The following is a 25597-nucleotide window of genomic DNA, read 5'->3' on the forward strand; positions in this document are numbered from 1 at the left end:
TGATTTGTCACAGACAAACTTCAAGAAAGCTACAACATTTTGATCAGACAAAACAGGGAATTCATTGTCTGAAAATAATGTCATCTTAAATTATTTATAGAAGATTTCAAAAATATTTATAATGGGTGTTAATTTGTAAAAATGATTCTGTAGAATGGTAACAAAATTGAGTAAACAATACTGAAAACTTTTGATGATTAGTAATTACTCAAAAATATAGGGGGTCATATTTTTGAGATTAGAGATTTTGTTCATGCAGTGGGTATGAATTTGACAGTTTGAAATTAAAAGAATCTAGCTAATTATTTGTTATTATATGTTGTAGGGTCTAAACATTGTGTAATAAAGAAAAGATCCCTAGAACATCGTTAATGTTGTATTTGCCTACAAAATACCCCGTTACAATTATTTTTTTTTTTAAATTACCAAAATCTTGTGGAAGAAAATGTCTGGCCCATGTCATAGTACACAGATCAATGAACATGGAACTAGAATTTTATGCCTTGGAATATAAAATGTAGTTGTGTATTTGTAAAAGAATATAAACAGGTAAAAGTGTGGGGCTAGAACACGAGTTGAAATTATTTGTTAGATATTTTTTTTTTACTTGTAATAGATGTAATAGATACAATACATGTGCACACTATATTGGTGACAAATACATTGCTATTTGAAATTGTATAAGTATGTCCTATCAAAATAGATATGTTGTTTTTGGTAAACTGTTTTGAAAGATGCAAGCTAGAACAGTAAAGAGTGGTTGAAAATTGTGTTACACAGGTGATTGTGTAGGATTTAATAATGTCCCCAATGAAATAGTGTCCACGGGACATTATTTCCTAGTAAATACGGTCTCAGGACGATATTCACTTATTTATATGTGTCCTGGACACATTTTTCTATGAAAAACTGTCCTCAGGTATGAAAAAGTGTCCCTGAAAGTGGACACATTTAAATACTATATTTCAGTGATAAGATGTCGACCTTAGTATTCCTTACATGTTCTACAATTTCAACATCTTGATGCATTCAATAAACTCAAACACATTCTAAACCCCATCCCTGAACTTGGTTGTCATATTGGAGTCTTCATTAAACAGTCTTTAGAACTGAGGGAGTCAGACCCGTGTCAGGCAAGGTTATGATGGTGTTTTTAATATACATTTATAATTGAACTCTTAATGTTCCATTATTCTATATATTGTATTGTATTATATTGAATTTCATTGTATTGCATTGTATTACATTGTATTTCATTGTATTGCATTGTATAGTATAAAATTATTGTTTGATTGTATTGCTTGACCCTTATGGGTGTAATTTTGCAATAAAGATTATTATAAGTGTTATAATGTTTGGAAAGTAATATTTAGAAGTAATTTTACTAACTGTCTTGTTAAAACCAAGATGGCATCCACTTTCATCATGACCTATGAATAAAACATCTAGCTTGTCACAGTGTACCACTAGTTTTTCTGACCTTTGTATTACTTCCCTTGGAGGACATAATTTGTTAATAATAGTAGGATTTAATAATGTCGTCTATTTCATAACATTCTGTAGTCAAGTGGACACTATTTCATAGATATTGCTATGACAATCTGTCCACTTTGGGGACAATATTCCATGGCAATGGACATTATTAAATACCTAAATTCTAGGAAATAGTGTCCATGTGGACACTATTTCCCAGGACACTATTTTGCCTTACATTTGTGTTTAGTGTTGTTACAGTTCAGACAAGGGACTGTCTATACTATTTTAGTATAGAGGGTCCATGTTCAGACTCAGTCCCTATCAGTATCAGTAGAACAAATTCGGCGATGAAGTTGTCCTCTTCATTTGTACAACAAAACTTCAGTTGTGCGATGGTCCTAAAGGTTTTGAACTCAACTGTCATGCCCTATATAACAATGCATACGAATGTGATTATGCGTGTAATAACCAAAGACGATCTATGAAGATGAAATTGACGGGGTATTTTTTGTATAACTTATCCAGGAAGCGGAAATTATAGTATAATTTAAGAGTCAAATACGGAAAAATAATTCCGTTTTTAGTTTTTTTTTTCATCGCGGACTAATAATTGATCGGATTTTCATTTGATTACCGGGACCCATAGCCTCTCAGAACACTTCCGCTTCCAAAACAAATAAAACTTACCACCACGAAAAAAGCACAATAGTGCTAAAAGTGTCCTGTCATATTTCGAATCAAGTTTTTCACATCTTTATTGCCGGGACCTTTTTTTAGATGACTAAACGGTATGGGTTTTAAGGGCATACGATACAGTTTTGAACCTGTATTTACAAGTTGATAAAAATTTGCATATAGGCTATTTTTTACCTGATTAAATCAAATATGTCATAAAAAATATACTTTCATGTGCTACTTTTTGAGTAAAATGAGGTCGAAATTTTGTATATTTGCTCAAAATTCAGATTTGTGTCCGTATTTTCTTTTTCGAAAGAACGACGTAACTTTTTTGCCCTAAAAGATAAACACAAATTGTTTTTTGTTAAATAATCGGTAATTTCTGTATTTTATAAGTATCATTAAAAATTATGCAATTTTTATTCCGAAATAACTCTATATTTATCAAATGTTCATGAATAGAGGAAAAAACGTCATTTTTTGAGCACTGCATGATTATTAAAATTAAAAAAATTGCGCTATTTAGGAGATAACTGTGTTGTATTTTAAGCTCCGACGGCATCAATTGGGGATTTGATGGTCGCAAATTAAGTTTACTGGCGACGCGTTAGCGGAGACAGTAAACGGGTATTTGCGACCATCAAATCCCAAATTGATGCCGTCAGAGCTTAAAATACAATATTGTTATCTCCATTCTAATGAAACTGTCAGAAATCAACGTTAAACACATGTATTCAAAATTTGTCATATGCCATCTGCGCTTGCGCAAACGTCCCATAGCATCAATTGTCAATTGATGCCATGTAAATAAATGACGTTATCCAATCAAAATGAACGTTACAAATGTTGTTGCATTAGAATTACAGTTTTATAAAATTTGGGTCACATAATCTCCTTGCAAAATGAAACAAATTACTATTTTAAAAAATAGGGGTCCATGCACTCGTTTTCAAATTAAATCAGTTTGAATGATAAAAATCAGTCGAAAAATGCATCTTTTCCCGATATGTCATAGTTTGACGTCGCGAAAATAACATTTTACGTTAGCAACGTCATTACCGTCCCTGTAACTGTATCGTATGCCCTTTTAAAAGCTCTCGTTGTTGGAAGCCGTACGGTGGCCTGTGATATTTGTCATGTTTAAAGAGTTATCCTTAGGCACCAGGAAGGTGAAACTTTGGATTAAACTTTTTTTTTTAATCTTGAGAATGTATGATAAAAACTGAACCTTATCCTTGTTATGTATAAGAGTAGCCAACTTATCTAAGGCCAACTATTCTTGATGGAATTGGAGTCCCTGACTTTCTGGTCGTCATTCTTTATTTATCGGAACAGAAAAAATATTAAACTTACCTGGAATATACATTTTGTGTCATCTGCAGCACAGTGATTGGCATCAGGGACATCTACACCGTCTACACTGACCTTGACCGTATATTCACCGTCTGGCATAGGTCTAAAAGCAGACGTAATTATACTTTATTTCAATGCATGGATACAATCTAATTAAAATATAGAACTATGATGTCGTTATACTTCATATACAATCTAGATAAAATATAGAACTCTGATTTCGTCATGGAATACAAAGAAAACAGATTTCTATATATGAGGGAGGGTAGGAGGGTCCTGATCCCGAAATCCCGGGCTTAAAAACACGACATCCCGAAATCCCGGGCTTAAAAAACACGAAATCCCGAGGTCCCGCAATTCGAAGAAAGAATTCCCGGATCCCGAAAGGGTCAATCCCGAAATCCCGAGCTTAAAAACACCCGATCCCGGAGTCCCGATAAAGGTCCTATCCCCCCTCATATATTTTAAAATTAGATTGTGAATAGAAAACATAATAAACTTGATTTTGATCTTTACTTCAAATAATTTCGTTGACCCTACACAATTTTTTTTTATAACATTAAAATTGAAACCCGTTTTGAGCAACAACTTATATATTATAAAGACACTTTATTGTTGTAATTTGGAGTGATACCGAAATGGTAATTTTCAGACCATTTTTATGATCTTTTGATGTAACCAGATTTATGTTTGTGGATTAAGGGATTTATTAGTGGAAAACAAGTTTCAAGACATAAGAGAATTTATTGAGCCAATTATGGCGCTCATTGCGGATCATATTTATAATATAAGATAGATACATTAAAGTACACAGTTAAACTCTTTGAATAACAAGGATTAGTTAGAATGAAACGACAAAATAATTAATCCTATATATGTTCTATTGTCTGGATTAACCAAAGATTTTTATAATTAAAATACTTGGATTAGCAATAATCGAATAAAAGTTATGGAATAGACCACTTCAGAAAAATAAAAGTAATACTATATGCAATATATGTAAAAAGTCAAAAAAGGTACATGTATCTGACAGACAGTACAAGTATACTTCAAAGGGAAACCAAACAACATTATGGGTTAAATACCGATAAAACGTTTTTGAGTATATGCAGTCCAGAAACAAAGCGGCTCTTTTCCGTATACGGAATTCGTTGATTTACGAGAAATAATCGAAATGTATCTTAAACATTCAAGGAGCTATTTTAGCTAGCTTTATGGACGAACTGTTAATTCAAACATTTCTAACAACATATGTAAATACCTTGTGTAGCATGTAGCCTGAGATGGCGTGCAACCATCCACATGTATATCGCATTCATATTCACGTGTCCCTTGGACAAGCTTTACTTTGTTACCTAGATTTTCATTTCCTGCCCCAAAGTTAAACTGGGTATTTGCAAACCCTGAAGTAAAATAAAAATTAACAATGTAATTAACACATTTCTCATCAGAACAGTATAAACTATTGCATTTGATTTATATGTCTGAAACTTTTTTTATACTATATTTTTCCATTTAATTTCTCTTCAATCGGCATATTTAACTGTAATATAATTTAAATCATGTTTAATCTACATTGTACCTAAAAATTAAAAGTAATTTATATATATATATACAGGTATACAACTGGATCAAAAGAAACGTGGGGTATTCATCAATGAGACAAACAAACAAAATTCTAAATGTCTAAAACAATAGACACATTTCTATGCAATATGTAAACGCACAAAGTTAGATAAGTGCTGAATAACGTTAATAAAGACGATCAAAGATTTATCGCCATATAACTTAAAGGAAAAATATACATACCTGCCCCTGAGATGGTTATTCTGGTGCCTCCATTTCTACTTCCGTATTTCGGCGAAAGCCCTGTTATAGTTGTAGCTAGAAAAAAGAAAAGATGTATTTATAACTGCTGTATAAGCAGGCGATTAAAATCTTGAGTTTTCATTTGCCGAAAATGATCACTCCCGTATGAAATAATGCATATAAACAGAAGACATACATGTAGGATACATGTCGTATAAACAACATGCATTAAAGTTTTGGTGCTATAGCATTATAACGTATGCTGAATAACTCCTAACTAAACCTTATATTTGCGATATTTCCATTTTTATAATATTATAGTCCCTTAGCAGATATATAAGATTAAGTATGAAAAGGTAAGGAAATACACCCTTTGTACAACAAAAGAGAAATTCTTTAACAAAACAAAAATTCTTGATCATGGGTATTAAAAGCATTGCTTTCTGCTTGTACTCTGAAGTGATGCATGTATCTATAATACTAAAATTACGAGGTCCAATTTGTCAGCCGTCATCACTTTAAAACGACGAATCACAGAATTCAACTTTATATATAACTAATATAGTACAAAGGTGTAGATTAAAAATTACACCACTCCAGGCTCTTTTGTTTTCCACGTAATTAATATTGCCAATAATTAAGAAGTTCCGGGTCGAGTCCGCTACCGATACCAATAGTATATTCACCTGTTACCTATTACCTTATCTGTACGTTCCGCATCTGACAGGCGCACCACCAAACGTTGTATTCAGGATTAATATGCTATATACACGGGTCATAACCACAGGGTTGACACTACTAAATTGTCAAATTGCTACCTATTGTAGTATTTTAATCAGTAAGACTTTCTAAGATAACAATACGAATACTAAAAATCTGGACTAAAAATCAGGCGTATAGGTACAGTTTTCAATTTGTTAGTGGGCATGACGTAAAACAGCGAAGCAAAGAATTCAACTTTATTTATAACTTATATAGGACACAATGCTGTTGTTTAAAAAATACTCCATTCCAGGACCTTTTGTTTTCCAAATAATTAATATTATTGTTTCAGTTCGACGGGTTCAAACAGAAAGACTTGAAAGCAGAGAAAAACTGTGTATCTTATAATCGGCATGACTTTATCAGATGACAATACTAATACTAAAATAAGGCTTGCGCATAGTTATATATACTTTAATTCAGTCACGGACCCGTGATATCACGGGTGTGTTCTAGTATATACTAAGTATTCGATATTACAATGAGCGACAAAGCATCCGTTATTTCTGAAAATAATAAGGAAAATAGAACAAAGGATAATAAACAACACAATAAATAATAAATTTACATACAGACACAATACAAAACAAAAAAAAAAAATTTAGAATCAAAGAACTTTTATGAGAGTAGCCTTGGAAAAGGTAGTACATGTATGAATGGCCATCAAAACACATTGAATAGATATTTAAGTTGGAAAAACATATCCAAGGACAAATTTGATATTTATATTGATAATTTATCTAATAAAAAGATACGCATATACTTTATATTAGTTAATATTTAAGATATCTAACTTATGATCAATATAAACATATTTGATACATAAATACGTAAAACTGACGTGAGTTCGTGACCGCTGTTTCTTTTATCTTCAGACTATTTTTCATAAAATATCTGTGTCATTTTAATAGTTTTGTCATAGTTCCAGAGAATGATTCCTTTCACGAATCATTTAACTCCTTTCACGAATCATTTAACTCCTTTCACGAATCATTTAACTCAGGGTATAATATATAGGCTGAGTTAAAGGATGCATTGATCATGATGAAAATGCAATTATTTGAACCCTTCAAGGCTTGTTGACATACCATCTGCACTGTTCAAGTTTAGTGACTTTATAACTTTTAATTTCACACCAGATAATTGAAAATTATTATTTTAAAATTCAATTTGTTGGCAAAGGAATCTGAAAGGAGTTTTTGATACCTCAATTTGTTTATAGGACAGAAAAAAAAGATTACTAATATAAACCACAGTTTATAGTATGAATGGTTTATTTTAAAAGTAGAAGACACTAGATAAGTACACGAATACTTAAGAATATCTTAAATTATAGATTAGCAAGTATTTATATTCCCTGAGATTATTTTTACGTACAATTAATTTGTTCATTGTGATATTAAAAATTCAGTCAACGATAACTATCTAGCATCAATGAGGCGAAAAAAATGGCTTATAAACTATGTTTAGACAAAATAATTGAAATCAGTCACTTTGATACGTATCGGACCGTAATGTTGATAATATGACCAAAACGAGAAAAATTAATGTTACAAAGAAATAATTACATGTATTATGAATTATTTGGCCCAGGGTATGAGAGACCAACAGTTAAGTGAAAGTTAGTTCCCTGGTTTCACCAATTTGTTTTCTAACGTTTTGACAATAGACATAATTGTAAGAGAATGCAAAACTGTACATGTATTCGGCTGTTGTATGCTCTTCAGTTTGTCGGGTTGTCTCTTTGACATATTCCCCATTTCAATTCTCAAATTTAACTCATGTTACTTGCGTTATCTGACAGTTATTAAAAGTAACATTATTAAAATATGATATACAACCGATTGTATCATAGTTATATTAAATCCCTACATTTAACAAAAAAGATTTATTGATAACATGTTTTTTCCCGGTCTACTACTACCTATTGTTTATTCTTGTAATATGACGTTGGATTATCAGACATAGAACAAGATTAAAATAAAATCCAATTGACCAGTAATTGTATAACAATAGAAATTTAACGGCAATGGTAATAAAAATAAACTTAGTTGAATTACATGATTGTATCTTAAATTTTTAAAAGATAAAGAAATGCTTGTTAACCGAATGTCCAGTGGCAAATAGTACATGTATATTTAAGACGATAAAGTGAATCGACAAGTAAAACTGAGACAGAAATGGCCAAAAGACAGAAGTTTAAGACTCACAACTACGTAAAATAAATATATAACAAGTATCTTTTTTTGAAATATTTTGAATGTACGTTAATGCATTCAGGAGCATAGAGTTTTAGTTAAGGCCGACTTTACAAAAATGTTGAATTTTGAAATATGTTTAAAATGGTATACTATTGGCATGCTCTCAGTATGATACAATTAAAATAAGCTAGGTTGAATAAATAGGACATCATGTATATTTTTATTCAATCCATTGATGTTCAGAGGAACATTTATTGACCTAACCATTTTGATAGGACACGGTCGGTATTCTGTTTCCGAGGGTAAACAATGGTATTTTACAAAGTTAACTTATACCCATGTCTTATTGTGTTTTACAATGTTTTAACAATTATAATCTGTTAAATCGATAAGGCTAGATAAACAATTTTGTATTGCATGGTATATAGAGACATTGATCCCCTATATTGTAAATTTTACAGTATACAACACATCTTTGTTCTTTACAGAGTTAAACTTCTATCAACCTTTAACATTGTTTACTATGTAAAATGTAAACTAATGAAAAATAGGACTAAGGCTATATTAAAGATCTTGCATTTTAATATTTTGGTTTTATGGATTATTACCGTTTCGTCATAAAATTGTTAATTTAAAGTTTCATCTGATCAATTGATTTAAGTCTAATCTAAATGCTTTATTTCAGAAGAAGCAAGTCATGTAATCAATGTAAGTTGGAAACTTATATATTATTGAAATATCAACTGAAATCGTATCGCGTTTATATCGTTATCTTCAACACCGCGTGAAAAATTAAAAGTTGAGTATATATGAGATGTGGACTCTTGAGAACAGATGGCCCGAGCACGAAGAAGTCAAGAAAAAATATTAATTATTAATGTCATTTCGTATAACATGTAACATTAACATTAAAATTTCCTAATAAAACCACGCGTTAAATATCATGGAAGTAAAGCTTATTGACTTATCCCGACATTTTCCCCACAAAGACATATGCCGCTGTAGAAAGGATTATCGATTTCCTCTGCTTATATCACTGATTATCGATTACCTCTGCGTTTATCACTGATTATCGATTTCCTCTGCCTGTATCACTGATGATCGATTTCCTCTGCCTATATCACTGATTATCGATTACCTTTGCCTTTATCACCAATTATCGATTTCCTCCGCCTATATAACTGATTATCGATTTCCTCTGCCTTTATCACTGATAATCGATTACCTCTGTCGACTATGCGGTATGGGCTTTGCTCATTGTTGAAGGCCGTACGGTGACCTATAGTTGTTAATGTCTGTGTCATTTTGGTCTTTTGTGGATAGTTGTCTCATTGGCAATCATACCACATCTTTTTTATATTTATCACCGATTATCGATTTCCTCTGCCTATATAACTGATTATCGATATTTTCAGTGTTTATCACTGATTATGGATTTCCTCTGCCTTTATCACCGATTATCGATTACCTTTGCCTAAATCGGCATGGTTATCATCCCGGGACTCCGCCTTCCAATATATTACACTTTTATTACATTTTTTGTTCCTTAGATGTTGAGATGATGCAAAATGTTCGTGTATTAATGACCGTGCTTGGGGTGCATGATCCTTATTTTATGTTTAATAATAATGCTAGAGTAAAATCAGATTTCATTTTACACCAAGTTTAAATATACCATTAAAATATTATGCTAAGTAGATCAGTTAGATGCAGGCTCTATCCGAAGATGAGAAAGAATACATTCGTACTTATCATAGTTTTATGAATGACGTTTCATTTGGCTGGATTTCACGTGGAACATTAGCTTATCCATATTACGGACAATGGGAACTTACTCAAAATAATGTAGAGAACCATCGCGAAACTTAACATTTGTGTAATTTTGTAGTAATGATAGTCTCATTGACGTTTACTGCGCATCTTTTATCCATTGTCGAAGCATACGGAACTTTAAACGGATAATGCACTTGCAATGCTATTTTAAAACGCTGCGTAGGCATGTTGTGGTTTGAAATTAATTTTCGTTATCGAAATCAAATGTAGTAAAATTTTAATTGAAAGACAATTTAAAGAATAGCATTGCACAATTCCCATACAGAACATCACAAACGAAAATAACAACAACATGTCACCATACGTACTAAAAGGTTGTTATCTTTTCTCAACATAGATGTTATAACAAAAGTATCCAGACGAAGACTCGCATAATTAAAAAAAATCAATTTAACTGCTTCTTATAAAAGTTTCATAGTGAATTATTAATCAGCTGTTATAACAGTACTTTTTAAGAATTTGTAATACAGCAGACGGATAGATGTTATACTACAGAAGAGACAAGCAGAAATGTAAATAATGAATACATTTGGTGATTTGTGGATGTAATTTGGTTTCGCAAAAACCACGTACTGATATTATTTAAAAATCTTATGTCATAAATAGTTTTCATGCTTTAAGATCAAACATGTATTAAGGTATTCGTGCATTAAGAGTAATATATACAGTCGCTATTTAATTGTTGGTATATAAAGACTCGTATCAGGCCTGTTTACAGGTTCATTAAATAATTAGTTCAATAGACATGTAATAATCAATTAGTTAAATATAATGAGAGTTTTAGAATATCACACTTATTTTAAAACAATTAAATGCATATTAATACATGTTCTGGGTCAGGTGCATATCAACTTGGCTGACATAGAAAGGTCTATAGAATATCGTTATCGCAAGACAAAATATTACAGGTCTGTTGACAGTATAGACCTACTCTAAGTCATCTTTGTATCAAGATATACATAATATTGTCCTAAAGATTTAATTTTAAACAATAGTTATAAATTATAGTTGTCACATACTTTATAATCACTAATATTGCAAGGTCATTTAAAGGTGAACTCCACCGCCGGTCAGCATAAGGTTTAAGAAAAAAAGACGGCTTAGCTACGAAGAGGTCGAGCTGGAGCGTTTACCTATCTTTTTACATAGACTTCTTAAAATGACTTCCACAAATGATCACATCGGATTAAATTTATATTTTTTTAAGCGAATAAAACGAAACCTCGATTTAAATTATTTCTTTGAGATTTAATGCATTGGTTTAAAATAAACAGTCAGCATGTATTTCGCTCAACGTCTTTTACGAAATTTTTGATTCTTTTACGAAAACATTTTTTAATTCTATTAGAATGTAAAAGAGAAATAAAAAAAAATAACATACAAAGATACCGCAAAAGCATGTTTTATGTAATAATTTATCCAAGCTTATTATAATACATATCATCAGTTTTCAATGCTTTGGTGTTGACATTACGTTCGCAGTTGGTGAGTATAGATACAGCTCCAGCTTCCAACAGAAAAGTTAACCTAGATGGATTTGACAATTTATTTTATGTTCAGTTTGGTCATCACGTATCAAATTATTCATATATATGCTTAGCTTTTAAAATTGTGGGTTTGAGTCTTATTACAGAAAGTCAAACCTGGAGGTCAACCCAGAGAAAGCTTAGGTTGCATCAAAAATAATTAGAACTTTAGTTTTATTTTCATTCTTAATTTCATTAGTATAGAATTAGGTTTGAGATCTCATAAAACATGTTTAAGCCCGCCTGTCCCAAATTAGAAACCTCTATGAGTGTATCTGCTAATTTTGGTTCTTTTGTATGTATCGGCGTTAAGTGTGGCGTACATTGTGCTGGACTAGTATACATATTATTTTGCGCATCAGCTGATGTGCGCCTCCGGTAGCGGGATTGTCTCGGTGCGTTGAAAATCCATTGGTGGCCTTAGATTGTTTCCTGCTCTTTGGTCAGGTGTTGTCTTTTCGACACATTTCAGTGCTATTTCCTACACTCACAAACAATCTCCGATGTATGAATGCATGTGTTGTGTACAAACCAAAATATATAACAGCAAACCCCATCTGAAACACTCTATCCAGACCCCGAACATCGTTTCGTATTAGATAACGTCTAAAAATCTGGCCAACATTGACAGCCCTTAAAAAGTTTCATGAAAAAAAGACTTTTCTATGATGCATTAGCAAACACCTATATTTAAATGTATATTTATGAATCAAGAAAGACTGCATATGAAAGGCGAATTCTGAATAAAGCTAATTCTGGAGAAAAACAAATAGAATTAGACAAATGAAAAACAGATTCACTTATTATTTCAAAAACAAATTGCGTTTTTTTTTTAACGTGACAAAGTTAGATAATGCTATATCATAGTTTCTATGATGAAATTAAAACACCGACAGGTTTTAAGGCAATCTTTATTTTTCCTCAGAAGCTTCAGTGGTCTAAACGCACAGTTAACAAATTCTTCATCAATATGTTCCTGTCCATCAAACATAATGTAACGGTTAAAAGACGTTCTATTAATTATTAACATACGGATATCAAAATATGAACTACAGAATAATTTAAAAAGCACGGATGAAATGTCTATTTTTCAACAAACATTTTCTTAAGCTATACATTACTCGACTGTGTTTATTGTTTGGTTGTTCTTATTATATACTTCATCTTTGTATACTATTTTAGATTTATAATAAACGGAGTTATCACTTTTCTTTCTCTTTTTTTTTTTTTTTTTATAGTTTTCAAAATTCGTAAAACAAAAAGTTGATAATATTTGAAATCTGAAAAATACGATTCCTAAATTAAGATGCTTTAAATTTTTTTATCCTCCGCAAGTTTTGAATTATTCAAAATCAATAATTTGAAAACGACGCCTAATGAGTGTTATCGGTGAAACCATTAATTTTGCAAACTGTATTTTTAATGCATGCATGTTATGCTTACTAAAGTTTTTATATACAATTAAATAAAATATATATAGCCTTACCTCCATTAGAAAAATCCACCAAGTTACATGCCCATAAAACAATACCGATTAATTTTACAAGACTTTTCTTCATATCGATATTTTGTAAAATGTGACGAATTTTAATTTAAATCACCCTTATATAGTCTATACCCACTGACGTAAGTTCTATTCAAAAGGCTTACATTGATTTTAGACCATTGCTTGACCGAAGGGTACATGCACTGTATACTTATATATTTAATAAGATATTACTTTTTGTATACATTTTAATAATTGGTTTAAAATTACCAGTTTCATTAAAGTATAACCGACGTAAGTTCTAAGGTATCGACTAAGTACTGACTAAACTATTTATTTATATTAATAAGTCCCAATGGACCGAAAATATTCATTAGGTTATCATTGTTAAATGTTATTACAGAATTCTTTGAAATGCAATTATAAAATTTATAAGAAAAAAGTCAAAGTTTCTATTTCCCATTTGTCCATTTATCAAAATTATCATTTATCTTCATAAAAAATATTGAAACTCATTAGAGCTAAATGTCGCTATTTAGAACTTGATACATGCCGCCATTTAGAACGTCAGACATCCAATTACTAGTTTCTTTTGAGATACAATAAAGACAATCCTGTTTCAAGATTTCAATGAAATATCGGAGTCTCAGAATTTAAATTCGAAGTTAATGTCAAAATTGCAGAATTACGTATTATAAAGAAAACGACATCATTCATTATAACAATGATTATTTGTTATGCTATTGCTTTGCAACATATTGCATGCAAGTTGTAAAAAGTATAAATATTTGATAATGGTTAATAAGAAGAAGCCATCTGGTACCCTTATGTACTATATATCTTTATTCTCATAAACCAAAATCCATAGTAAAGAGATATAATAAAACATTAGTAATATAACGAAATATAATATTCTCTATATATGCTATTAACAGTGTAATGGAAATTATTAGCGACTATGTCGGGGACACTATTAAAAAAATAGCGTTAAAACGTCATTTCTTTTTATTGTAACATGATAGTTGGACATTAAAAAGTTTCATGTGTTCAGCCTGGACTAACGAGTCATTCATATTTTGCGGATTTTTTTAAACCTCTTGATATGCACATTTGGAATATCAAGTTATTTTGTAATAAAAAAAAAATAGCAATTACATTTTTTTTTTGCCGATTCTTCCCTTTGCAAATATTAATCCTTCCAAATTCTACTCCTTACACATAGCGAACTACGTTCCAATCTCATTCACCATGGCCGTTTTTGCTTTTTTTGGGAGGAAATTTTCGTATAACGTCATTGTCCGAATCCGAAAAATTCTATTATTCGAAATCTGGGTAAATATGTTGAATTTGTATAATTTTTAGGTAAAAAAAAATCTAATTTGTGCTAATTTAACATGTTTAATGTTACAAGTTACACATACTTTTGCCGTTTTCTCTAAGTTCGTTTAATACTTTATATATTGAATTTTGATAACCTTACTTATAATATGGATTTTAATGGCTAGCATTTATCATTTTATCATTCAAAAACCTTTCCTATTTAAAAGATATGTTAAACAAGGTTGAATAAAACATCTTTTAAAAGCGCATATTACAGTTGTCGTCAACTTTGTGCACACCGTCATTATATATCTATACAATATGATATAAACGTTATTGAACAATGAAACCTCTATGAGGCCAGCCGTTTGTTAATTAGTCTGATTAATTTGCATAAATGGTTCAGTTAAGTGCATACGATATCGAAGAGATCTCGTGTAGATTTGAAGGGTTGCGATACATGCAGATGAGATCTCGTGTAGATTTGAAGGGCACAAGACAGAGAAGATCTCACGTAGATTGTAAAGGCATACGACACAGATGATATCATGTCAATTGTTTAGGGTATACGATGCAGATGAGATATCACGTAGTTTTAAGGGTATACGGTGCAAAGGAGATTCTTAGGGGTACACAATACAGATGAGATCACGTAGATTTGTAGGGCAAGCCGTATAAAGGATACCGGTATATCGCGTAGATTTTTAGGTATACCATACAGAGGAGAACTCACGTAGATTTACAGGATTTACAATACAGTGGAGATCTTACTAAGACTTTTAGGCATACGATACAGATGAAAGCTCACGAAGATGTGTAGGACATACGTGACGAGATAGAGAAGATCTCACGTAGATTTTTAAAGTATACGTTACAGATGAGATCTCAAGTAGATTTGTAGGCCATACGCTAAAGCGAATATCTCAAGTAGATTTTGAACATACCATACAATGGATATCTCACTAAAATCTATAAGGCATACGATACAGAACACATATCACGTAGATTTTTAGGGCACACGATACATATGAGATCATACGTAGATTTGTAGGACATACGATATAGATGAAATCTCACTTAGATTTTTAGGGCATACCTATAGTTGAGATATCACTTGAAATTGTAGAGCAAGAAAAAAAGCAAAATTATCGGACAAAAAGCAAAAGCGGACAAAAAGCGAATTGCGGACAAAAAGCACCGTATCATCCGATACAAAGGAGATTTTTAAGACATACGGTGCAGAAAAGATTTCACGTAGATTTTTAAGAATACAATATATGGGCGTTTTTCAATAAAAGCGTACATTTCAGACCTAAAAAAAACGGAAAATCAACTTGTCTAAAATTTAATTTCAAGAGTTATTTTGAATACCTCTATAATAGACCTGTTTGTAAACAAAAAGTGCAATCTTAAATATTCTTTAAAATGATATTATTTTCATAATTTGTGTACTGTTTCGTAGGGGACCTTTGTCCCCTACGAAACTTCTTCTAAACACACATATTTTTTGCAATTTTTAATGTTTCCTATAGACATTCCAGTTTGTTTACTTTAAATACTAGAAAAATATCATTTTTTTCTGAATTAGAAAATCATTTTTATCGATAAAGATTAGACAGTACTTCACATGTGAAGGTTCAACTCATGTTACGTAGTGGACATTTTGATGCGTTTCGAAGTGGACAAAACCGTTTCGTAGTGGACAAAAAGTTTCGTAGTTGACATCAACCCTATTATATGTTAATAAAAACATAATAAAAATTACATGAGACTAACCCTTGTTATTTGTTTTGCACGAATATAATTGAAAAAAGATTTAAAAAAGACTACATGGTAGTGGTAGTGTCCACTACGAAACGTTTTTCTCCCATACTTGTTTCGTAGGGGACCGTTTCGTAAGGGACGTATTTGCATGCTTTATTTTTTTCCCACAATCCCTATATTTGCAGTAGTAACAAGACTGATTGTATTCATCAAAGCATTTATCAAGCTGTACACTGATATTTTTTTCATAATTTAAAAACCAGATACTGAAGGAGATTTGACCCGTTTCGTAGGGGACATTATCAAAAATACGGTATCACTCTGGTCCATTTGATGTGCTCAATTTTTCTTACCAACAATTTAATTGCCGTTATAAAAGCATCACTTCTTTTGTAAGACCCTAATGTTTATATCTCTTGCAAACAAAAATTACATTGATTTTATAAAACTGTTTATTGGCAAATTTTAATGACTTCGTTTCGTAGTGGACAATTTGTGAGAGACACACCTTCTGAAATTAAAAAACCTATATTGAAAGCTGTTTAATAGAATATGTTGGCTCTAAACATACTTTTGAATTATTAAAGAACTTATGTAAAGTAAAAAGAACATTAATTTCTTCATTTTTTTACGATATTTTAGAGTATGAATGTTGAACAGGCGGTCTAGGGACATGCCATTTTGGTTGTTTTGGACCATTCAGGAGTCAATATCTTATCAATCCCTCCAAAAAATAAACTGTTTCTTTGCTTAAAAATGTTAAATCTAATTCAATGTACTGACTGCACAAACAAATACTTGCAAAGATCAAACACATTTTTTTTTAAAGTGGCTAGGACAAGAAAATACGTTTTTATTGAAAAACGCCCATATATGAGATCTCACGTAGATTTGTAGGGCATATGATACAGAGGAGATCACACGTTGATCTTAAGGATTTTACAATACAGATGAAGATATCACCTAGATTTGTAGGGCATGCGATATAAAGGTTATCTAACGTAGATTTGTATGGGCATACGATACAGAGGAGATCTTACATACATATTAAGACAAACCATACAGTAGAGATCTAACTTAGATTTAAGGCATACGATACAGAAAAGATCTTGCATAGATATTTTAGGGCATACGATACAGAGGCGATCTCATGTAGACTTTTTTTACGATTGTGACACAATTTTGATATGAATTATCGAAATAAGCTAAGGACACCAGCCCTTCTCTTCAGAACTTATATTCTTTTTTGGCTGCGGATTTATGTCCACGAATTTTCCAGCCGGTATAAATGATTCGCGAAAATATATACACGTGAATACAAATGCAGGTTACATGCAAACGAAACCAATGCCTGATAAATAACAACGGAATTTACACCTTGTTTACGTTTATAACCTAAATTGAACAACGCCAGTGCTCTACCAAGAAACCAATTAAGGATAAAAGGACATAAGTTAACGAATAATGGCCATGCTAAATATGACAGCTTTATTATGTGACGAACAACGTAATCGCCATTATCTGATGATAACGTCTATCGAACAGACGGATGTATTGATAATATTTGCTATTTTGTTTCATATTCTTAAACGAATATAGATTTTATAAATGCACATTTAAATATCTTAAGTTCGTTATTATTGTTGTAATAATTTTCTGGAATTACGCGAAATGGAATACACAAGTTTTCAAAATTAGTGAAAAAAGTAATCAACTTGAGACTGTGAAACGTCGTAGTTTAGAAATGGTCTCTTTAACCATGTTATCACAGGAGACAATGACTGCAAAATCGTTCAAAATCGACAGTTTGCATACTTTCTTAAAAATTGACCAAAGTATCATCATGTATAAATGAGGTGGAAAGAGCGTGATCAGGTCATCATATGCTCTTTCGTCGTATTGTAAAAAAAAAAAAAAAAATAGAATGACAACAAATTACCTCGTTCCTATTTGAAAATGTATGAATATTGTGGATATTCACATAACAAATTTCTAAAATAATGTTTTTAAGGAACCACCATTTAACTTTAAAAAAACAGGGGGTGGGGGTAGGGGGATATGTTTTTTTCCTAAAAAAAATATATGCGGTTCCCAATTTGATGAAGAAAAAAAAATATTGTGGTCAAAATTATTCAGAATACAGATTCCCCCATACGTTTTGGTGCTAATGATCTTTATAAAAATAACTTGATTGTTAGCGTCGAAAAACTCAATAAAATTTTTCTGACTCAGACAAAAAAACATACCCAACCCTTTTTTTTAAGTTAAAAGGTTGCTCCCTTATAGATAAAATAAAAAAAAGATGTGGTATGATTGCCAATGAGATAACTCTCCACAAGAGACCAAAATGACAAAGAAATTAACAACTATAGGTAACTGTACGGCCTTCAACAATACCGCACAGTCAACTATAAAAAAAAGGTTATTAACGCCCATCTCTAAGGTTGAAAAAAATCTGTAACACTGAAGTTGTGAGGTCGAATTATGCACATGACAGGAACGTTCGACGTCGATCTAAATTGACTAAAAGTTACCAGTTTTACTACCAAACTTCGGTGGTTCTCTCCGTGATATCCGTCTTCCTTCGACAATAAAAATCGGCCATCACGACATAGTCAAGAGTGCTGACAGCGGGGAAACACCAACAATCGATCAATCTTTAACTTACAAAGTGTTTTTTTTTTGTATGTTCGTGCTAGCAGCCAAAGCAGACAACGATGGTATGTGGGTTCTTATCAAGCAATGATCTATACATTCTTCTACATTCAAATTCCTGCACTCTAGAGTAAAATAACAAAAAAAAAAACATAGCATTACCCTTACTTAGCTTAAGAACTCTTCGAAGATCTCTTATATATATTAGATACCTTAACCACATACAAACACGCCAAATATAATATCATGGCGACTGCCTTAAATGAATGAATGAATGAATGAATGAATGAATGAATGAATGAATGAATGAATGAATGAATGAATGAATGAATGAATGAATGAATGAATGAATGAATGAATGAATGAATGAATGAATGAATGAATGAATGAATGAATGAATGAATGAATGAATGAATGAATGAATGAATGAATGAATGAATGAATGAATGAATGAATGAATGAATGAATGAATGAATGAATGAATGAATGAATGAATGAATGAATGAATGAATGAATGAATGAATGAATGAATGAATGAATGAATGAATGAATGAATGAATGAATGAATGAATGAATGAATGAATGAATGAATGAATGAATGAATGAATGAATGAATGAATGAATGAATGAATGATTTTATTCTCATAAACTAGTACATAGCTACAGAGAAAATAACAATTCATATATGATACATATTTTGTTTCGCATGTGTGAAAATAAATAACAATATAATAGTATTACAGTTCAACTAACCAGGAGGACAGACTTTCAATAATATATGTATCGTATAAATCTACACAATTTTCTAGTTCTACAACATTTTCAGATGAGAATACATTTTTAAATTTAATAATGTTAGCATTTTTTTACAATAATGTGGTAAATATTTTTCTCTTTCTATGCTTAGATTCAGTGTTTTACAACTAATCTTCTTGTCTTGTTTAAGAATTTATTATTAATTTTTTGCAAAAAGCACAAAAATAATAGAAGTAATAATTTTTGAGTAAAAACTCTTTCATTGATTCAGATAAATTATGTGCTTTTGATGGTCCTTTCGTTTTTTTGACATTTAGGACTTCTCGACACATTACACTTCACTTCTACCCAATCTTTTCAAACAGAAGTCTTTTTATTTAACCAAAGAATCTTTTGAATACATAAACCTATAACTGTTTACATTTTACACATTGTCTCATTGGGACTTATACCACATTTTCTTATTTCTAATTATAGACGTTATAGTTCCATTTTCCATTTATAGATCTTTACAACGGTGTGTTTATTTACTAACTTGTTTGCTATATAAAATAAGGAGATGTCGTGTGATTGCCCATGAGACAACTATCCACTATATATCAAAAGGACATAGATGTTAACAACTATATGTCTTCAAACGACCTTCAACAACAAGCAGGTTGCTAATATCCATACCGGCAATCTATAAAAAAGATCGACTTAACCAAACATAAAACAATTCAAATGAAAAAAATTAATGGTCGGATTAATGAACAAAACAATAAAAAAAACAAGTATGCCGTACAGTCAACCGTAAACATAGTTTAAGAAACCCGGTGTATTTTAAACGATAATCAGTTTTGGTAGTTCCAAAAAATAAAAAAAAAAATTTCAGTCGTTTCGGACATTTTTTAAAAGAATTTCCTAAAATCATTTTTTTCTTGAATTTGCAATATTTCATTTAAGGATTTTGTTATTTTTTTATTGTGAAAGGTTTATGTAAAGATTGAAAGATTAAGCTAATCTAATTTCATGCTTTAATTTGTTTTTCAATTTGAGACATTAACTTCAATCTTACCTAGTATACTTGTATCTACATGTATTTAATTTGATTAATAAGTCTATACGGTATACTGTATTGTTTATGTTTAGCTATATGCTAATTTTTTTTTATCCCGTTAATTTTATTTGTCACCATAAGTCCACTCAAGAAATATTTGGTTTGTTATAATTTTGATATAGCAGATTTTATTGAGGGTTACACTGATCAATACCAACTATATGTAAGTTGGTAGCTGTCTGTCATATTTGTTTTGTTTTCTAGCTAAAACACTTTCCACTTTTTTAATTGTTTCATAGTGAATGTGATCTCTGGAAAAAAAAATTCTGTATTGGACACAAAATTCTTAAAAGCAAACAAAGAGTGGTGTCCCCTGGATGTAAATATGCCTATCGCTCTTTCTCACAACCCTGTTGGGGTAGCCCTTTTTGTAGTTTTAGAAAATCTCTACTTATTTTTTATATTTTATATTGCAAAATTAATTTTGTTTACAAAAGTTCTGTTGAAGAATGGTATATTTGTATATTTTGTTGCTTGTTGAAGAATGCTTCATATTAAATACAAAATCTCTTTTTTCTCAAATATTATCAAGTGTTTGATTTTAAATATTTAGTCTATTTTTTTTTTATAATTTTCAACACAATTTTGATAGTATCAAGGGGTCTATACTACAATTTTTGTCTTTTTAATTATTTTTTTAATGATTCCATTTTTACTACAACACAATTTTGCAAAAACCTTATTTCTGTTTCTGAATTTTTAAAGAGAAATATTTTTAAATGCTTAAATTTACTGACTGTATTTTACCTTTTGTTAATTTATAATTGTTATAACAACACTTATTGTATTTTATTTGTAGGCATAGGTTGAATATATTTTTATCAAATGTTGGCATAGGTTGAAGACACCGTCATAGGATATGGCAGATGCTATAATTCGAGAATGAGACAGTGACAATAGGAAAATGAAACTAATTTGCATTTGTTTAATATCCTAGTTTTTTCATCTAATATGCAGTGTCAATTTCTAAAAAAGGAATAAAAATCAAGTTCTGTTAGAATATGTCGTCATTTCAAAAGTATTTTACAAAAACTTGATTTCAAAGGTCGATAATTCATATATATATATATATATATTTATGCTGCTTAGTGCATGTATTGTGTGGTTCCAAAAAAAGGTAAGTAACTTTTTTAACATACCAAAAAGTGGAACTAAATTAGATATTATTCTTGCAGAGTCATCGAAGAAAACACGCAATGCTCATATGCTTATATATGTGTCAATGTTATACAATGTTGCACAGCGAAATAAAAAAAAATTAGTGTCAAATGCATGTTAAGAAATTCCTTTGTAAAGCTATCATTATCAGTAAAACTATGAGTAGATACAAATGGATTATGATTTTTCACAAAGTTTAAATGATTTTCGTCGTCAATACAAAAATGCGTATAGTCGGTCTAGTACGTCTTTGTATATTGTCATGAAAATTAAACAAATAAGACACAAGGATTTATCAAAAATATTGATAAAACATTATAAAGGACAAGACCTGATTAAAAATAATCGCCGAATGTTTCAGCTTTCTTTCGTTGATTAGAATATATCCATGTTGGAAGAATGTAAGTCGTTAACTTTGGTACAATTGAACTGTTATAGAATTTGTATGTTTGGTATACTAGTAAACAAAATGCAAATTATAACACGACACCAGTTGAACCAGTTAGATGAAAGAGAGGTTAACATTTTATTAGTATTAGAATGTATGTAAATGTATTGTCAAGTATTCTCAAGTTCACATTTAAATTGCAAAAGTATATTATAAAGAGATAAATGCAAATACATATTTGATTATATGTGCATAACAAAAATACACCTTACGTGTGAACAAAAGAAAGATAATAAATGTATCAAGGACTATCAACCTTGCCAGTGCGTGTTTTTATTTAAATCTAAATGTCTTTCTTATTTTAAAAATGAAGTTTATGTCAGATCTTTCTTCGTATTTGTTAGATTTATCTTCCACTTTTCTAGTCTCAGAGCAATTTAGAGCTTTAAAAGTTTATTGATTAGGGAGCTACCATTTTACTTCAAGGGGGGGGGGGTGTAATAGCCAGTTTTATGTTTGTTTGAGGAAATTGAAATATATATTTTTTTCTTCAGTTTTTCGTCGCAATCAATTAAATTTGATAGTTTTTTTTTAAATGTAACAGTATAAGGTATGGGGAAATCTAGATTCAGAAATTTTTCTGCTTGACCTTAATATATATATTTTTTTTTATCAAATTTCAGATCAGAATATTGTTTTGGAAAATAAAACATACTCCTCCCCCTTCTACTTAAAGTTAAAGATTTGGCCTATATATCTTCAATATTTATGTCCCTTTTGTAAACGTGTTAATTTTTATAATATTACGTTCTTTGGAATATGAGACACAGCTGCAAACACACATATCAAACAATTGAGAGAAAAAAATCTACGATAAGAGGAACATAGTAAGTGCCCATAAGAACAAAAGTCACTGAACGGTATATATCATTACCAAAAAAAGAACCCGCAAATCAAACAATTAAAAACATTATTATCCTAAAACAAATTCTTTAGTCAGTTCTTTGCGTGTCTAATACACTTTTTGTTAGTTTAACTCAGAAGACAATGTTTTCAATAAAATATGATAATGTGGTCGGTAACCAGATAACTCCTCCTACAGTTTGAATGCTAAGAGGTTTTCACTTTGTTGGATGTTCGTTCATACCTTGAGGGTGTGCATGTGGTCAGGGTATTTCTTCTTATTTATATTTTCTCTTTTGGTGGATACTTAAACTTTGTCATATTTTTAGTATTTACTAGCATAAGAAGTGAACAACATTTCAATATAACTCCTCCTGATGTAAACCATAGACCTTTATGGTTACAACTTTGTGTATTTTAAAGTACCAATTTTCATATGCCAGACACAATAAAATCTCAAAGAAAGTCTTGCATTGACTTTGTTATACATACTACAGTTACGTCAGAGTAGAGTTCGGGGCATAACTTTGTCTAGTTTAATTTGATGATACTTGTAGTAAGTACAAAATGTTCTTTAATTGGCAAAAGTTGTTTTAGACAGCTATTGACTGCTTTATCACTGTATCTCCATTTTGTGCAATGTATGTAATACCAATTGTCTATTGGTTTTGCCTACAGAATCATGATCATTTTTACGAAAGCTTCGATATCCAAGGGCTTCTTTTATTAAATTTACTATAAACATTAATAAAAATTATTTTCTATTCCATTACATATTGCACAACTACTTTTCATAGTTCACTCACAGCATTCTAGTAAATGGTCTCTGTCTGTAAATATAAAAACTCCAGGGTTGGGTAAGTATATCGTTATTTAGTCAATTACAATTGCAGTTCAATTGTAATTATACATTAACAATTATATTTTCTCCGTTGATTTTATATTTTATCATGTTCACCAAATATTAATTGACAGTTGACACTATTCTTTTACATGTTATGTTTGTTCGATATTGGTACCTTACACAGATTGTTTCGAGATTTATGAAAAGTTTCTTTTTATTTGATCGACTTATTGTTTCGGAATTTATTAAAAATTTCTTTTTAAATATTAGATTGGCTGATTGTTTTGAGAATTATGAAAAGTTTCTCTCTTTGTAAGATTGACAGGTTGTTTCGACAATTAAAAAAGTTTCTTTCTAACAAGATCACCGTTAGTGGATCTTTTACAATTCAGAAATAAGCCAACGATGCATTATGTATCTTTAAAAAAAAAATGAAGTGCAATCAAAAAATGGGACAAGGAGGCACATAATTAAGCCATTAAACGATAACATGCAGGTTTTATGTTCGTAAAACCCTTTTAAGTAGTAACATGAAGGTTACCTAATTTGAAAGATGTCATCGTATTTCAATCAACTTTTGAAATTTGCTTATTTACCATTTTTAAACCAATCGAAAGATATATTTCAAATCACTTTACTCATACCATAGTCCTCTCTTTGTGATAAGCATGACAATATACTTTCTATTGTATTTTATTATTTCTGAACCTGAAAGACCTAAACACTTGTTTTAAGTCCATCAATAGGTTCAATATTTGTTTAGTATTTAATTAAAGGAAAAGCCTTCTTATGAAATATACATTTGTTTGTCCTGTCAACAAAAAGAGATTACACAATCGTTAAATAAAACACTTTATTTTTGTAGTAATGCACACTTTTCAATAAACTGTTACGTTTCAGAGGAGATAGGAATAAAAGAAGTTAAAAAACGTCTTTGTGGTGACTTCAATACATGTATACATTTATCCCCAAACATAATAGATTCCAAAAGTGTACCGTCATTTTCGCATTTTGTAATGTAAGTGCTCATCTTAACATCCACATTATCTTAAGTAAACATGGAATGGATATAAATTTTTAATACGTTTTTGTTAAATGTTTTGTGCTTAATTCCAAACTGAAGGATCGTGCCCTTTATAACAGTTTGTTATCAGTTTGTTAAAATGTTTCGGCGCTTCTACTTTCATACAAGAAGTTGTATTCTTTATAACAACTGTATACACATTGGTTTTAAGACGTTGTTAAGGCTATGGAAAACGCGAAAACGCGAAAACTCGAAACGCGAAATCGAGAAATCGGAAAGAAAAAATATTTTACGTTTTCGACTTTGCATTTTTGCGTTTTCGATTTCACGTCTTTGTGTTTCCGACTGCGCGAGATCACGTTTTCGCCGTATAGAAGGTGAATGATGAAAAACGCGAAAAGTGTCAATCCAAATGTTGCGAATGCTAATGTCTATCGATGTCCAAGTCTAAGTGTAAGTCTAAGTCAGTGTTTAACTTTAGTGTCTGTATATATATAGTTGTCATGAAAAATTTTAGAACACTCTATAATGGAACGTCCTAGAAAGTTACAACGGAAGTTTC

At 30.7% G+C, this 25597-nt stretch overlaps 1 protein-coding gene across 1 annotated transcript in view; it reads right to left on the reverse strand.

Annotated features, from left to right (window-relative positions):
* The window catches only part of LOC143078517 (fibrocystin-L-like), a 66268-nt gene extending 53026 nt beyond the window's left edge, over positions 1-13242 (reverse strand). The window contains exons 1-4 of the mRNA XM_076253379.1: positions 13125-13242; positions 5317-5391; positions 4769-4910; positions 3508-3610 (exon numbers count right to left, since the gene is read on the reverse strand). Coding sequence (XP_076109494.1) covers positions 3508-3610; positions 4769-4910; positions 5317-5391; positions 13125-13197 — 393 coding nt within the window. The 5' untranslated portion in view covers positions 13198-13242. The remainder of the gene's footprint in view (positions 1-3507; positions 3611-4768; positions 4911-5316; positions 5392-13124) is intronic.
* Positions 13243-25597: the final 12355 nt, after the last annotated feature.

Source organism: Mytilus galloprovincialis, chromosome 6 (assembly GCF_965363235.1).
Source record: "Mytilus galloprovincialis chromosome 6, xbMytGall1.hap1.1, whole genome shotgun sequence".
Lineage (NCBI taxonomy): Eukaryota > Metazoa > Mollusca > Bivalvia > Mytilida > Mytilidae > Mytilus > Mytilus galloprovincialis.